The sequence below is a fragment of the Taeniopygia guttata genome, chromosome 13 (assembly GCF_048771995.1).
Source record: "Taeniopygia guttata chromosome 13, bTaeGut7.mat, whole genome shotgun sequence".
NCBI classification, from domain to species: domain Eukaryota; kingdom Metazoa; phylum Chordata; class Aves; order Passeriformes; family Estrildidae; genus Taeniopygia; species Taeniopygia guttata.
The window spans coordinates 8,907,300-8,923,695 of NC_133038.1; the positions used below are offsets into that span (position 1 = coordinate 8,907,300).

Sequence of the window (16,396 nt, forward strand, 5' to 3'; positions counted from 1 at the left end):
GTGGAATGACATTTCCCCCTGCCCTGCTCTGCTGGCTGACAGTCACAGCTTCCAGGACAAAATGTGTTGTGATGGGTAATGCAGGAGCTGTTATCCCACTGGGGACAGGGCAGGTGGATTTCTGGGGAGGTGGCCTCATGCACCATGTCAGCAGAAATCAGAGCCTCTCATCCCCCTTGCAATTCCAGCTGCCTGCTCTCCTTCTCACTGAGCCAGGCTCCTGCCTGATGTGACTCAAAAGTTTTCCCATCAATTCCAACCAATTATTTCCAAACAGATTCCCAAGAAAACCACGAGCACTCCCAACCTGCCCCAGGTGCAGTGCTGGTGTGGAATGTGCTGTTACCAGCGGCTCTCTGGCCCCCGCAGTGACTCCATCCAAAATTCCACTGCATTCCAGGGAAGCTGCACACATTTACTCCAGGCAGGAGCCTGGCCCAGAGCAGAAATTCAGATATTTTGTCACTTTAAAAACAAAAATCATCGTTTTTTTGGCGTAATGTGCCATCCTCCTGTTTCTAAGTAAAAGATACATCACCAAACCCTCAGGGGGAAGGGCTGTGTGAGTAATAGCAATGGCAGAGTCTGCATCCCAACCAGCATGCCAAACAATATTCCAAGAAAATACTTCTAAGTTACAGGAGTTGCGTAAGGGTGATTATTATTTTTGAAGCGCAGAAAACCAAGTCCAGTTTCTAAAAAAGCAAACACATATTTTTAGCCTTGCTGGTCTCTTGATCTCAGACTAATGAGAACCATCTGCACTGGGCCTGGCTGACGTTGCTGGTAAATAACCTTTCACTGCAACATTCCAGATGTTTCAGAGGCTCCTCTGTGGAGCAGAGTTTGTCTCCCTGCCTGTCAGTCTCCCTTTCTGCCTTTCCTCTCCATGTTTGCTTCAGGAATATACATTCCTTTAGTAAAAAGTTTTTTGTTAAAAATAGCTGCTCAGGATTTTTTGCCTAATCTTCGTTAGGGCTCTTGCTCACCAGCAGAGAATGAAACTTTTGTCCCTTAGTGGCAGGATGGGAAGATAAAATTGAAGATTTGAGAAAGAAACTACAAGATTTAGACTCAAAAACAAACCAGAAATTAGTTGGAGATGGATTTCTACCTCATCTTGATCCCTCTGAGGATTCCACTTACTGAACAGACACGTTTCTTTTGGTATTGAGAAATTCAAATGTGACAAACGTTTACGGAATACACAAATGTACTTTTTTTTCTGAACAAGCTATCTCACTAGAAAACCTTTGCAAATCATTATGTAAAGGAGTCCTGTGGTTTGCTTTGCTGCCTCTGCTGTGATGTATCCTGGTCCTGGCTCTTTCCTATGCAAAGAAAACATCCCCAGACACACGGGTCACTTTTTGTCCCAGCCAAGCTAAGCTGAGCCAGACCGGTGGGAGGAAAATAAAGGGATTTAAAACCATATTTTGACCTTTCTGTTATCTCCACCTGGAGCCTGCCTGAAATCTGATGTGTTACAGCTTCATTAAGGCTGTAACTTGGGCTGGGGTTCAGTTAGATAAGAAAAGCTCAGGTGTCAAAGCTCCTGCTCAGGTCTGGGAGCTGCAGTGTGCACCACCCACTCAGGGATGCTGCTCAGGAGCAATGAATCCCTCCTGAGCAGTAATTACCCTGCAGAATTCACTCTCCACTGGGCAATTCCGTCATTTTAAAAGCTTTGTGTCACTGCCCCAGTGTAAAAACTCTGGAAGGTACAGGAGAGTCTGTCTGTTTGTTTCTGAAGGGTTTGGGGCTGTGAGGCTCTGCTTTAAGTGGGGCATTGTGATGGCAATTGCAGCAAACTCTGATTTTCCGAGGCTCTGTGGGCTGGGACACGCAGCAGAACTGAGCGCGGGGTTTTAGCAAGCGCTCCTTTGTTCTTCTGTTGCCTGTTATCAAATTTGTTTCATAACAAAGGTTTCCTGAGCTTGGGGGTTTTGTGTGTGTTAATACTGGTAATATGATTTAAATATTCTGATGATTCATTTTCACTCCAGAGAGCTGAATCAGCCATGTAGAACATAACTTGCTTCTCCCAAACCGTTACCTTTTTCATCCTTTCTCGTCATTTCTATAAGGGGATGATTCATGCTCCTCTTGTATTTACCATTTGAGAATGTGCCCCACTCCTTCAGCTATTTTCACTTCTTGTTCCTCTTTTTCAAGAAAAATAAAACGAAGAAGAAACAAAAGTGATTGCTGATCAATGAGGCTCATCCCACTGGTGAACATGGCACGTGAGCTAAACCTGAACTGGACAGACAGGAAAAAGAGAGTAAAATAATGCCTTGAATTATTAAATTGATCAGAGGCCAAATTGGGAAGTTCAGCCCCTGGCTCAAATGTCACACATTATTGAAATCTGTGTGTTCAAGTCGGGGCTGTGTTGGAATAAATGTGCTCAAACACATCCAGTATAACTTTTTATCTTCCTTTGGCACATTGAACAGAATTATCTTATTTTATTCAGTTATTCAATTAAAATTTGTTTTTTCCTCCAGCCTGGCTATGGTCGTGACAGGCTCAACCCATTAACTGGGGGATGGCAGTGTTAATTATTGATTGACCTGATTACACGAGAGCGTTCTCAGAGATGGCTGTAAGATATATAAAAACATAAGGCAATAACTGTGCCAGGCCTTGGGAAAACACTTGGACTCTTGTCCTCAATTTCCATGTGAGACGCTGTGCTTCTCAGTGGTGAGGTCAGTTTTAAATTCAGAGAGAATCTCTCACCTTCCTCCTCTCACTGCCAGCCTCACCAGAACCAGGGTCCCCCTCCAGCTGAGGCTGGGACCACCCAGGTGAGGCTGGGACCATCCAGGTGAGGCTGGGATGATCCAGGTGAGTTTAGGACCATCCAGGTGAGCCTGGGACTATCGTGGGACTCTCTGGCTGCTCGTGCCCTCCAGGAGATGCCTCACTCAAAGGAAAATCTCCCCCAGTTTTCTACCATTTGCATTTTAGGACTGCCCTCATCCTTTTATGGGTGGCTTTTCTGGGCTTTTAATGGGAATGGAGTTCTTTACAGCACAGCAGCTGTAAGAAACCTTCTCTCAGAAGTGTGTTCATGAGAGCATCCCTTGGGCTGGGCCTCTCTCTAAACAGAGCTCTGGATTTTGAGCGGCGGCCAAGGTGAAATCACAGCTGGAGACAGGCTCCAAGAGCCACAGGGCATCTGTCCACACATGTGGCCACCCCTCAGGAGAAACGTCCCATGTTTGGGCAAATTCACTTGAGCCAATGCTGCTGTGTGACCTCACTCCCCATCCATCCCCACCGAGAAACATTCTGTCCAACACTTCAGAGTTCAGCACGAACCTGGCCTCACCTGGAGGTTTCACAGCAAGGCCCTGACATCAGCTCAGCCCTGGCTTTGATCAAGTGGCCCATGAGCCACGTGTGAGGGTCAGGAGTGGTCATGACAAGGCATTTTGGGGACAAAGAAGTGGATCATCAAATCCCTCTCCTGCATCTCACAGCCTGTCCCCCTCGAGTGGCAGAGAGGTGACTCACCCTGCCCCGTGTGCACTTGTGGAAACAGCACCGTGGGCCAGAATTTGGCTTTTTCCACAGCCTAAAGGTTTTCATGTCCCAGAGAGCCAAGTGTTCTTCTCCCCTATGAGTAATGCTGTGTTTTCACTGACCGCTGTTCCACACTCATCGCCTCCCTCCATCACATGAGGGAACCGTGTCATTTTGCAAACATTGTCACAAACTGCAGGGCACAGAATGAATAAGCAGCTCTGGATTTACTGACACGGGGGGATTTTTGAATTTAAACTAGTTATGGTTTAAACACCACGATTTGTTATAAACACCTTGGAAGCTCGAACTAAAAAAAGCACAGAAAAAGGAACAAGAGGAACACAGGGACTCTGCTGGAACATGTGCAGTGTAATACCCACTGGAATTTCTTTGTGCCTTGCTTTCCCGACAAGTTTCTTTACTTTTCAATGTGCTCTCATGAAGAGTCACTCTTGGGTCCTCACACTGAGTTACTCCACAGTCCAGGAATGCAGGAATTGTGTTTTTTTGATAACAGAAACATCACTTTATTTCGGACAGTTTCCAGTTGCTTTTGGTGTTACATCCTCCCTTTCTGTCCCCCTTTAACACCATCAGATGTGGATGTGGGAGAAATTTAGACCTGGAGGGTGGCAGATGTGGCACAGATGAGCAGTGGAAGTATAGCAGGAGGATTTGCCTTGACTCCTGCACTTAGCCCAGGACTTCAGGAGGAGACAGAAATGCCATTTCCATCAGCTCTGCAGCTTTTGGCCCTAAAAGTCCTGCGTTACCTCAAGGTGGCTTTATCCACCTAAAGTTATTTGTGTGTTGGGAGAAGTTTTTATGTGTGAATATTAAAGTTTTTCTCACAGCAGCTGGTCACTGGCTTTACAGACCCTTTCCTGGTAGAAAATACGAGTGGAGAACAGGTTTGTGGTGGCTCCAGGACAGGGAAAAGATGCAAAAATTCAGCTCTACCCCTTCCAGTTCTGTTCTGGACAGAACTGGAAGAGTAATCCCAGGCTCAACATCCGTGTTCATGCCACGTCCGTGCATGAAACCTTCACCTCGCTGGAAAGAAGAAGAACAAATGGCAGCGGCTCAGCAGCTCTTATCTCAATCTTTGTGAGAATGGATGGTTCTGGGAATCTGGAGCTCTTACAGAGTCACTGCGCCCACAAAACGCTGACATCACCTGCCAGGCAATAAACCCCAGGCTGATGTTTCTGGGGAGGAGAACACGCCTCTCCGGCTCCTCGGTGCGAGCGACGTCATTTGTTTTCTATTCAAATTCAGCCTCCTCCCACGGAAGCCAAGCCTTGCCCTGCAAGCCATCGAGAGATGTTGTTGAGAAAATACCCGTCCCAGCAATAGGAAGAATAATTTCCCCTAAGTGTATTTTATTGTGTATCTAATGCCTTTCATCTTGAAGTATGAGAACTTTACAAATGCAGCGATTTTATTGAATAAATACCCTTATGCCTAGTGCAAGGCATGATTCACAGCAGATTAATAGAGGCAATTAAATGTAAGATTAAATTGCCTAAACCATTTGCCCTACTAAGCTGATCCCAGAGCTGTGAAGTGTATCAGTGCCACTAATTCCGGGAGATTTTCCTTTGCAGGCAGGTATTTAAGGATTTTGAATATCAAATCCAGGTATCCCAGGCTGGCTCTGTAATGCCTATAATCATGTTAAAACGCAGCACTAAGCAGCTTGCCCGAGGCAGCTCGGTGAGTCATGAGGAGAAAGCAGAATTTCTGCCTTGCAGGAGCTGCTCAGGCACAGTGGAGCCTTGCAGAATTGGGATGGGGCACTGTCCACGCTGCAAATCCTGAGTTTTAGGCCGTGACAAGCATTTGGTGGGTGCTGTGACAGGTGAACACACAGGTCCAGGGTGGCACGGTGTGGGAATCCAGGGCTTCCCTCTGGCTGCCCTGGCACCCTGGCAGGGGTCAGGAACCCCCCTGGACAGAGCCCCCAGAGACACTGTCTGTGATCTCTGTCCATGGAAAAGAGTTTTCAATCTTACAGGATGAATTACCAGCTCTGAGTGTTTGATATGAGTAATAATTAAGTGTGACACGGATGCAAAAGTAAAATTTTAGGTTTCTAGATTAGGGGTTCAGAGGGGACAAGATGGAGGAAATTGGGTGTGTCTTGTCCTTTATCTCCTTCTTCATGCCCTCCATGTTTCACTGTGGTGTTGGCATTTTTCTGTTGGTTCAGGCTGGGGACACACTGTCCAACGTAGGTGACAGATATTGGCACGTTATTGTAAATCCAGCACAGGTAGTTTGTGGTATTTAATGTTTGTACCATCCCACTGAGGGCAGAGCCCCACACGCTGCCCTGCAGGACAGAGCTGCGGCAGGGCAGCAGAACATGTTAGAGATAAACAGAATAAACAACCTTGAAACAGCACAGACGAATTATGGCTTCTGCTTTGGCAGTGGGGCTGACAGACAGAGACTTTCTACAATCTCAGAATCACCAATACCCACAGATTCCAACAGCACAGTGCTGGCACAGCTGGTGGCAAAGCCCAGCTGCAGCTCTGGGATCCTGTTATGGTTTGACACTGGCACAACGCTAACCTTGAATTAGTCAATATCCAAATTGACTTCTTCCTTCTAAGAAAATTCTTTTTCTGTATCAAACCACGACAGAGCCTCACGTTTTGGAGCGTCAGGCAGCTCGTGGTGAGGAGCCCAGAGTCCAGGCAGTGCCCACTGTGCCCCTCTGTGCGCAGGACTGGCACCCACTGCTACCAGCCCCGGCTGTGCCACCCCTGGGAGCAGCCAGCAGAGCCGTGAGCTGAGATTTCCTCAGCCAGGGCTGGGAGAAAGGGGTTTTTCCATATCCCACAAAGTCCATCAGGGTCCAGATGTGTCCCCAGTTGAAACAGCCGAGCTCTGGCACCAACTCTTTCCACTCGTGGCCCACAGAAATCAGTGCCAGGTTTCCCAGCCAGGCTCTCCAGGAGTGAGACCCCAACCCACAGCTGCTGTTAGGACTTAGCCTCCTACCACCCTTTTCTCCCTTCTCATCAGCTCTGAGAAAAAGGATTTGAGGCAGTCTGAGCTCAGCCAAACCCTGGCCAAAGGGTTAAATCTTGGGATTTAAATGCATAAAAAAGAATGTTTTCATTGTACTGTGAGTCATCAGTAATTCTATATTGTTTGTGTTCTCTTTATTGTGACCTTTCATCTCTGAATCCTTTTTTTGTTTCCTTTTCTTTCTCTTTCTTTTTCTCCGTCTTTCCTTCCCTCCTTCCTTGCTCACTCGCTTCCTTCTTTTTATTTCTCTCTCCCTATGTATCTTTCCTTTCTTTTTCCTCCCATTTCTTTATGAATCCGTGCCTCTGTAAAATCTGTCCAAATATTTACAAAAGGAAATGCTGGGTTGTGAAACTGAATTCAGAGAAAATGTTACACATGCTGAAGAAATGCATCCAGCACGGTTTCCAAATGTTCCCACATGCATTTTTGTCCTGTGTCTCAAGTGTTGGGGTTTGATACTTCGTACCTTTATTCAGGCAAAACTCGCACTGAAAAAGCAGCGAGATCCAGGCTGGGTCTGTTCCAGTGGTGCCGTAATTCTGGAGTGGTTCCATTTGATTTTGGCCATGGGTGACTGGTTAAAAAGCCTGAATAACCAGTGGGACTGGGTAACTGGTTTGTGCAATGGGCCCGTTCCAGGCCAGGGGTTGGTTCACTTGTCACCAAGCTGGGACAAGCTGGCATCGCTCTGCACCTCTGTCACCTCCAAAAAAACACCAGCCAGGCTGCACTGGGAGACCCCCGGTCCCTGGAGGAGCCAGGACAGGACTCAGGACCTGCTGGGACCAAAAAAACCCCACGCTCAGCTGTGCCATGAGCCATGAAGTCATGTTCCCAAGAAGTCCTTCATGTCCCCATGTCCTCATGTCCTCGGACATGTTCTGGCACAGGACCAGGGAACTGGTGAAGCCCCGGGGATAATGGAATGGGTCCATCTGCTCACAGAAAAGCATCACCTCCCACCCCACACTCCGTGCTCATGTTTCTATTCTTACCCTCACAAAGGCGACGTGGCCCCAGCGCAAACAGGGATTGTTTGGGAGGAAGGGGTTAATTTTGTATTTCCTGGCTTTTGTTAGGGCAGGAAAATGAACCCTTTAGCAAGTAATTCACGGCGCTATGAGCTTCTAAAAGCCGCTTCAGGCCTGTTTTGTATTCTGCTTTCTTGCATTCTTTCGGCAGGTTTATTTAAGAAAAGAAAACAAAAATAAAGCAAGGAAATAGCCAGCCCAGGATTGTGAGTGATTAAGTACACACTGCCACATGTGATGAATTTTTTTCTTCCTGATTTACACCGGCTATAAACAAGACCAGATTTCAAAGCCTCACAGTTACATAAGTGCATCGAAAAGCAATTATCATTGTTGTGGAGATAAATTCCCTTTGTGCAAAGGCCTCCGATGGGTGTCATCCCTGCACTGGCTCAGAGCAGCCAAGGTACCTGGCCCAGGCCCCTGGCTCGTGTTCTAATTTCTGTGCTGCTGGCTAACATCATGATGAGAAAAGTGGATGTCATTGAGAGCACATTGTCCCTTGGCTGGGCAGGTGGCAGGCCTGGAAATTTCTTTAAACTCGGGAAAATTTGAAGATGCCGGACTCGGGGAAAAAAATATCTGTGTTTTTTAGATTTGTGGGACACTGAGAAGGGTTTAGGAGAAGGAGAGAAAAGCTTGTCAGTGGCACAGGGATAGCTGTGAGCCAGACATGGGGTGGAATAGATGCTCTTTATTCCCTTCCAGCCCAAACCATCCTGTGATTTCATTATTCTAGGGATGTCCCCGGTTGTTAATCCCACAGGAGTTCTCCACTGTGGCTGGACAGTTTGCCTCTCCCGTGCCCCTGCCAGGAGGTGCCTTAAAACTCCAAAGGAGAAACGTGAAACAATTCCTGGGTACGGACCCACAGAAACTCCGTGTCTGAGTCCATTTCCTCCAGGAAAAATGATGAACACAGCCTTGTCTCGTGGCCATCTGTGGTGCTGGCTTGTGCTGCAAGAAGCTGGCAAGGAATCCATCACAAAGAATTCCTGCTGCTCATCTCCTCAGAACAATCTGGGCAGGCTGGTGTTGGACAGGGATGTGCAAGGTCACCACAGTTGGTGTCACTGTGATAGCTCATCCTTGGAGGTGCTGGCTGGGAGCACATCCAAGAGGACAGCTGGGCCTGCTGCCACCAGGGTGAGGTCCCTGTGGTGGGACACGTGTCACCTGCCCAGCTGGTGGGTCCTGAGGGGTCCCTGTGCCAGCGGGGGCTGCTGTGATGGAGAGGAGTCATTTCCCAGCACCAAAACGTGTGAGCGTTCCTCCCGCAATCTGCTTCCAGCCCACTGCTGAAAGAACAACAATAAATAAACGGAATGAAAAGTGCAACCCTGTGTTTATTTTAAAGGAACGTGTTGAAATAACAGATTCACTTTGAGGCTGCAGTTCTGGCACAAAAACCCAGTGCTCAGCAGAGCAGGGACAATCCTGTGGGTGAGCCAGAGCTGGCACTCACCCACCCGTGCCCTTGTCCATCCCCCTCCTCCTGGACCCCCTTGGGCGGCTGGAAAACCCTGCACGGCTCAGTTAGACACAGCCCAGCTGGGCTGGAGGGGGTCAAAGCCTGGGGGACGTTGGGGGAGACAGAAAATGTGAGGAGTGGGAGCCTGGTGGGGCAGGAGTGGGCAGAGGAGCCCTGGGGTGAGGGTGGGTGGGTGCAGAGGTCTCCAAAAGGAGCAGCTGGAGGGGGAAAATGAAAACACAGAACTGCAGAAGGGGGCGAGGAAGGAGCAGGAATCGCTGGGGAAGGGGACACGGGACCAGAGGGTGGCTGGGAGGGCTGGGGACACACAGGGGACACACAGGGGACACACAGGGGACACACAGAGCGGAGCAGGGGAAGTGGCAGCAGCGCTGACTGGAAGCCCTGAGTAAGAAACACCCGAGTGGCTCGGTGGAAGTCAGAAGTCAAGTCATCCACGGAAAAAAAAAAGAAAACTTTTGGGAAGTGCTGATGCACCAAAGAGGGAAAAAAAAAAGAAAAAAAGACAGCTCCCACCAGTGCCCTGCCGGTTACTGGGCAGCCCCGACCCTGGGGGAGTCCTCAGTGGGGGAAAATGAACTTCGCTTGGGTCTGCTGCTGGTTTTATTTCTATAGCCGTGAAACATGATGGGAATGACTCTCAAATATGTGTTTACATTATAAATATATACACAAATATATGTGTACACGCATATATTTATGTGTGGGTTTGTCTGTACATGTAGATATGCCTATGCATGAATACAAATATATGTATGCGTAAGCTCGTTCCTTTATACATAGATTTTAGGAGAATAATCACACCCTCATCCCAAGCTTGACATCCCCACACTGCTGCTGCTGCTTGCCTTGAATTCTGTGGGAAAGGAGGGAGCAGCAAATGCTGGAGGGTGGAAGGATGGAGCCGGGGGCAGAGGACAGGGACAGGGGGCAGGGAGGGGACACAGCTCCTGTGTGTGCAGACACAGAATCATTCTGCTTGGAAAACCCCCCTGGGGTAACAGCACAGCCCTTAAACCCCCATAACTGAGCACAGCCCTTAAACCCCGAATTCTGAATCCATCCTGTGATTCTGTGTGTGAATATGTGATTTTCTGTGTGAATATGTGATTCTGTGTGTGAATATGTGATTTTCTGTGTGAATATGTGATTCTGTGTGTGAATATGTGATTCTGTGTGAATATGTGATTTTGTGTGTGAATATGTGATTCTGTGTGAATATGTGATTTTGTGTGTGAATATGGGATTCTGTGTGAATATGTGATTTTGTGTGAATATGTGATAATATGTGATTCTGTGTGTGAACATGTGATTCTGTGTGTGAATATGTCATTTTCTGTGTGAATATGTGATTTTGTGTGAATATGTGATTTTCTGTGTGAATATGTGATTTTCTGAGTGAATATGTGATTTTTCAGAGAGTCGCAGGGTGGTTTGGCTCACACTCTCACTCACACTCTCACACTCTCTCGCACTCTCTCACACACTCCCACTCACACTCACACACTCACACACTCACACACTCACACTCTAACACACTCACACACTCACACTCACACTCACTTTTTCTCTTTTCTCACTTTTTCTCTCTCTCCCTCTCCCGCGCTCCGCGGCCGCCCCGCTCCCGATGACGTCACACCGGCGGGGCGGGCCGCGCCCTCGCTGGCGCGCGGCCAGGCTGACGTCATCGGCCGCCCCGCCCCCCCACGTGACGCGGCCCATTGAGAAAACGCCGTCCCGCCGCGCGGCCCCATATAAGGGCGGGAGCGGCGGGGCACCGGGACAGCCGGGCCACCGCACCTCTGAGCACTGCTCTGCCCTCCTTCCCTCCCCACAGCCATCCCCGCGCTGCCCGGACATGGTGAACCTGCGGGTGTGCGCGCTGGACTGCGAGGCGCTGCGGGCGCTGCTGCAGGAGCGCGGCGCGCAGTGCCTCGTCCTCGACTGCCGCTCCTTCTTCTCCTTCAACGCCGCGCACATCCGCGGCTCCTGCAACGTCCGCCTCAGCACCATCGTGCGCCGCCGTGCCAAGGGCGCGCTGGCTCTGGAGCACGTCGTGCCCAACGAGGAGCTCCGCGCCCGCCTGCGCCAGGGGCTGTTCCACACCGTGGTGCTGCTGGACGAGCGCAGCGCCGACCTGGAGGTGCCCAAGCGCGACAGCACCATGCTGCTGGCGCTCGGCACCCTCTGCAGGGAGGCCCGCGGTGCCCGCATCTGCTTCCTCAAGGGTGAGTGAGGCCCCGGGGCAGCCGCAGGGGCCCGGGGGGCAGCCGGGCCGGGCCGGGGGGCAGCCGCAGGGGCCCGGGGAAGCCGGGCCGGGCCGCCCCGCTCGCCCCGCTGACCCCGCGCCCCTCTCTCCGCTCTCCCCCTCAGGAGGTTACGAAGCCTTCGCGTCCGCCTGCTCCGAGCTCTGCACCAAGCCGGCCGCCCCCGCCGGGCTCAGCCTGCCCCTGAGCGCCAGCCCCGCGCCCGGCAGCGCCGACTCGGGCTGCAGCTCCTGCGGGACGCCGCTCTACGACCAGGTGAGCGCCGGGGGCAGCGGGCGGAGCCGCCGCGCCCCGCGGGGAGCGCCGCGGAGCCCCGGCCGGGACTGACCGCGGCTCTGCCTCTCTGTTGCAGGGCGGGCCCGTGGAGATCCTGCCGTTCCTGTACTTGGGAAGCGCCTATCACGCCTCCCGCAAGGACATGCTGGACGCTTTGGGCATCACGGCGCTGATCAATGTCTCGGCCAACTGCCCCAACCACTTCGAGGGGCACTACCAGTATAAAAGTATCCCCGTGGAGGACAACCACAAGGCGGATATCAGCTCCTGGTTCAACGAGGCGATCGATTTCATCGGTAAATGGAGCTCTCTTTGCAATCCGCGCTTTTTATGGGTTAATGTCCCCTGGGGTTTTTCTGGCATGGTTTTTCCCAATAAATCCTCCACTTCAGACTGGGGAATAGCATTCCACTGGGAAGATAAATTCGGGGACCATTTCCATCAGTTTAATTCTCCTCACAGGCAGAATCTTAGTTTTGTAAAGCTGTTGGAAATCTTGATTCAAGAGGCACTGGTCTTGTGAATTCACTCTTGTGAAAAGAGTGAATTTAAGCGGATCAGTATTAACGTAATCTTGCAAGACTGCTAAAGTGACCTGGAGGAGCTATTAGTGTAATTGGAATTGGAGCCCAGAGTGAAAATAGCTGCTTTCCTCGGGACAAAGACTCCCTTTGTCTCAAAAGCTCCGGGTGCACCTATTAGGCTAAGGAAGGGATGGATTAAAGAAATGTAAAACAGCAGTCTGTGCTTTTCCCACCTCTGGAAGCGGTGAGACTTGTTTGCTAACTGTGTGCTTTGATTCTTTCAGACTCTGTGAAGAACGAGGGAGGAAGGGTCTTTGTGCACTGCCAGGCTGGCATTTCCCGCTCAGCCACCATCTGCCTCGCTTATCTCATGAGGACCAACAGAGTCAAACTGGATGAAGCCTTCGAGTTTGTCAAGCAGAGGAGAAGCATCATCTCCCCAAATTTCAGCTTCATGGGGCAGCTGCTTCAGTTCGAGTCGCAGGTGCTGGCCCCCAACTGCTCGGCAGAAGCCGGGAGCCCCGCGATGTCGGTGTTGGACAGAGGCGCTTCGACCACCACGGTCTTCAACTTCCCCGTCTCCATCCCGGTTCACACCACGTCCAGTGCTTTAAACTACCTTCAGAGCCCCATCACTACTTCCCCGAGCTGCTGAAAAAGCAGGTGAAAAACGTGGCCAGGACTCGGACTTGCTGTCTCAGAAGTGCAATAACGACGGGGACAGTGTCACTTGTGTTTTGTGGGGCGTGATTTGCGTGTCCCAGAACGGTGTCGTCAGTGGAGAGGAGCTCGCCCAATGCCAGAGAAATCAGGTGTTTCTGACTTCTCAAGCAAATGTCTGGATGTCTGCACAGAGATCAAAGGACATTGGCTCTTCCTGAGCTGTCCCTCCTTGTCTTCTGTCTGTCCCAAGCCTGCTCTGTGTTTAGTAGCATGCTCACCAGTATTCCCACTCCTGGACACTTTGAGCAACACTGATGCTGTCCCCTTTTATATGACAGTCCTATTTATTTATTTTTACATTAGTGCATTGTTGTTGGGTTTTTTGTTCTTTTTTTTTTTTTGCCTTCACAAACGTAAAGTTTCAGTTCTAGAGAAACCAAATACCTCAGTAATTTTTTGGTACAATAATCCTGTGTGTGTTTATCTGTCAACTCTTCTTGTTTCCCAAGCACTGACATGAAAGCACCAGGCGAGTGCTTTTTTTTTGAGTTGCCAAGGGTTGTATGTTTGCTGATTTATTTATGATGTGAAATAATATATTTCTTCTTATGAAGACATAGTTTTGTTACATGATTATAACTTTTTTTATACAAACGGAATAAATTATGATATTTCTATTCATCTGGATTATATATTCTTTAAAATTCTGCATTTCACAGTTGCAAAACTCCTGTGGAGCTCCAGGGTGAAGAGATGTATTTTTCAACTCTCCTGGCCTCGGGTCTTGACTGAGAAAAATGGGTTTAAACAACATAATTGACTAGAAACTACTGCAGGTTCTTAACCTGAGCTTTTCTTTGTCCCCATGTAATTGTGTGCAGTGGCAGGGAGCCAAGGCTGGCTTCTCACTGGGAGTGGATTTGGCTGCCCTGATGGCTGTAACAGTTAGAACCAGCTGAGACTTGGGCACTGGGCTACTGTGAATTTAAAATAGTGCTTCTCCTAAGAAGGAGGAATGAGCTTCCTTATTCCTTGTTTACTTCTAATGCCTGAAAGGTTAAGTCTAAAAATTAACCTGTTAGTAACAGATCTCTAAGGCTTGGCACAAACTCACAAAGTGTTTTTCTTTTTCTGTCCCACCTCCTTAAATCCTTTTTGCAACTCACACTGCCTCTGATGCCACTATTTGGCTGGCTGGGCTATCCCTGTAAACAAATCAGGGCATGACAAGGGATCAGGTAACCAGCAACTCGCTGATTTTCTTACCCAGACAGACCCAAATAAATTCTTTCCTGCTGGAGATTATCACTAGAGTGACTTGGATCTGGTGTTTCTGTTGAGGCAATGAGGAGAGGTGATGCAGCACAGCCAAAGCCAGGCAGGGGAGCTCTAACAGGAGCAGGGAGATGGGCAGCAAAGGGTTCCTGTGACAGAACTCTGCTGGGCTCTGTGGGGCAGGACAGCATCCCTGCTGTGACAGCCCCTTCCCAGGGAAGCTGAGGGCTGTGGGATGCAGCTGGAAGCTTGATTTCCTAGGCAGGGCAATGCTGGTAACAGGGAGAGGGATGCTGAGGGAGCAGCAGGACTTTGGGTTTCCCATACTCACTCCAGAAGGGAGCTACCACTTCCTGCATAGCTGATATTCAAAGAGTCAAATCCAACTTTTGCCCCATCAAAAAGGGTTGTGCTCAGGCACACACAGCGGGTTGTGACTGTAAAATCAAGGAGTTGAAGCAATTGTGATTTTCAGCGTACAGGTGAAGGTTTTTGTGAGCATAAAGCAGCTGTGCTCTCGTCACACAGCAAGGCAGCACCACAAACTCCTGCTGCAATGCTGCAAGTTGCCTGGGGTATTAATGGTGCTAAAATCCAGGACTGTTCTCCTGGGAGAAGGTGCCCTTGAAGGCCGGGATGATGCACTGCTGCCTCTGAGGTTCTTCCACGTGAGCTGCCCCTCTGAAGCAGCAGCTCTGTCGTCAGCACCAGCGTCAGCCCTCACCAACTTTCAACCTGACACCAAGGGAGGGGGAAAATGGAGCAGCTAAAAGAGGAGAGATCCCTGGGCACTGGGAAGTGAAGTTAGGAACTCATATTTTCCTGAAGTGTACCCAAACCTCAAAAAGAATGTCCTTCCCAAAACCTGTCCCGTGCTGCAAATCCTACAAAACCCCTTTGTCCATGGAAAATCCCTTGGCACCTCGAACCTGCCGTTTCTGTCCTGATTAAATATTCAAGCCTGTCTCTGAATACGGGAACCTTTTTACACCTGCAGAAAAGGGTGGAACAAACTTTCACCTTCAAAGCAAAGCAGAGCTTGTTCAGTGGAAAAATACAACCTTGGCAGCCCTGGCCATGCAACTGATAAAAAAAATCCTGCCTGTTAATCGCAATTCAAACAGAAATCCGCTCCCTGACAGCCGCGGGAGCTTGTTTATGTGTTTCTTGGAACAATAAAACTCATTACCTGGCAGCAGATCAGCTTTTAGAACCTAAGCAGGCACCTGACAGAGGGGTGCAAGAGAGAGCTGCTTCAGCACAAAGCTGCTGTGAGCAGCCAGCCCGGGCAGCCCTGCTGCCACCACTCGGTGCCCTTTTCCAAGTCTTTATCCCACCACCCGATGCCCTTTTCCAAGTTTTTATCGGGATCCCTCTGCTGCTCCCTGTAACCCGATTCTGGCGCTGCCCAGTCCCAGACTCCCACAGGCTTTTTGTGGATGGGATCGCACCCAGATCCCAAAGTGCTCCCGGTGGGAAGGGGAGGGAATGGGGGAGAGAGGGATCGGAGTGAGACTGCCAAATGTCACCTCAGTGGGATGGTTTTGGGGAGATGGATGGGATCAGCTGGGGGCTTTGCTGGGAGGGATGGGGAAGGAGCAGGATGAGGGCCAGAGGAGGAGGATGCCTTGGTGGCACAGCCAGGCTGAACTTCGTGGAAGAATTTTACTTTCCACTCCTTATTTATTCTCCCAGCTCTGCTGCTTTGATTGGAATATTAAGGCACACAGTTCACCACGGTTTAGGGCTTTAAATTCCCATTTCTCTGCCTCCAACATGAGCTGGCTGTCCCCCTGTGCTAGCAGAACTCAGCTGAGACCATCCCGTGGTATCAAATCCCCAGAATCCTGGCTCGCAGCAGGCGTGTGTGGGGCTTTCAGTCTGTATAAATCTGTGTGAACTGTGTGGGGCTTTCAGTCTGTATAAATCTGTATAAAGTGTGTAGGGCTTTCAGTCTGTATAAATCTGTATAAAGTGTGTGGGGCTTTCAGTCTGTATAAATCTGTATAAAGTGTGTGAGGCTTTCAGTCTGTATAAATCTGTATAAAGTGTGTGAGGCTTTCAGTCTGTATAAATCTGTATGAAGTATGTGGGGCTTTCAGTCTGTTTAAATCTGTATAAAGTGTGTGGAGCTTTCAGTCTGTTTAAATCTATATGAAGTGTGTGGGGCTTTCAGTCTGTTAAATCTGTAGCTCTCCAGTTGCATACATCCCCATGGAAACCACGAGGAGTTTCCCCTCGCTGAGGACGGCAGTAACATCACTTCCTGCTGCTGACAAACCAATT

The 16,396-nt window shown here is 49.6% G+C and overlaps 1 protein-coding gene across 1 annotated transcript; it reads left to right on the forward strand.

Moving 5' to 3' along the window:
• Positions 1-10,874: 10,874 nt before the first annotated feature.
• On the forward strand, positions 10,875-13,516 carry DUSP1 (dual specificity phosphatase 1). Its single transcript, XM_030283971.4, has 4 exons — positions 10,875-11,333; positions 11,479-11,627; positions 11,725-11,944; positions 12,457-13,516. Exons 1-4 carry the CDS (start codon positions 10,964-10,966, stop codon positions 12,825-12,827), a joined length of 1,110 nt encoding a protein of 369 aa, XP_030139831.1. The 5' UTR covers positions 10,875-10,963; the 3' UTR covers positions 12,828-13,516.
• The last annotated feature ends 2,880 nt before the right edge of the window (positions 13,517-16,396 follow it).

What these genes read in the sequence shown, in the direction of transcription:
- DUSP1 (XM_030283971.4), top strand. Translation starts at nt 10,964, where the DNA reads ATGGTGAACCTGCGGGTGTGCGCGCTGGACTGCGAGGCGCTGCGGGCG. An exon ending in GGACGCCGCTCTACGACCAG is followed by an intron (nt 11,628 to 11,724) that starts GTGAGCGCCGGG and finishes TCTCTGTTGCAG; the next exon opens with GGCGGGCCCGTGGAGATCCT. An exon ending in CGAGGCGATCGATTTCATCG is followed by an intron (nt 11,945 to 12,456) that starts GTAAATGGAGCT and finishes TGATTCTTTCAG; the next exon opens with ACTCTGTGAAGAACGAGGGA.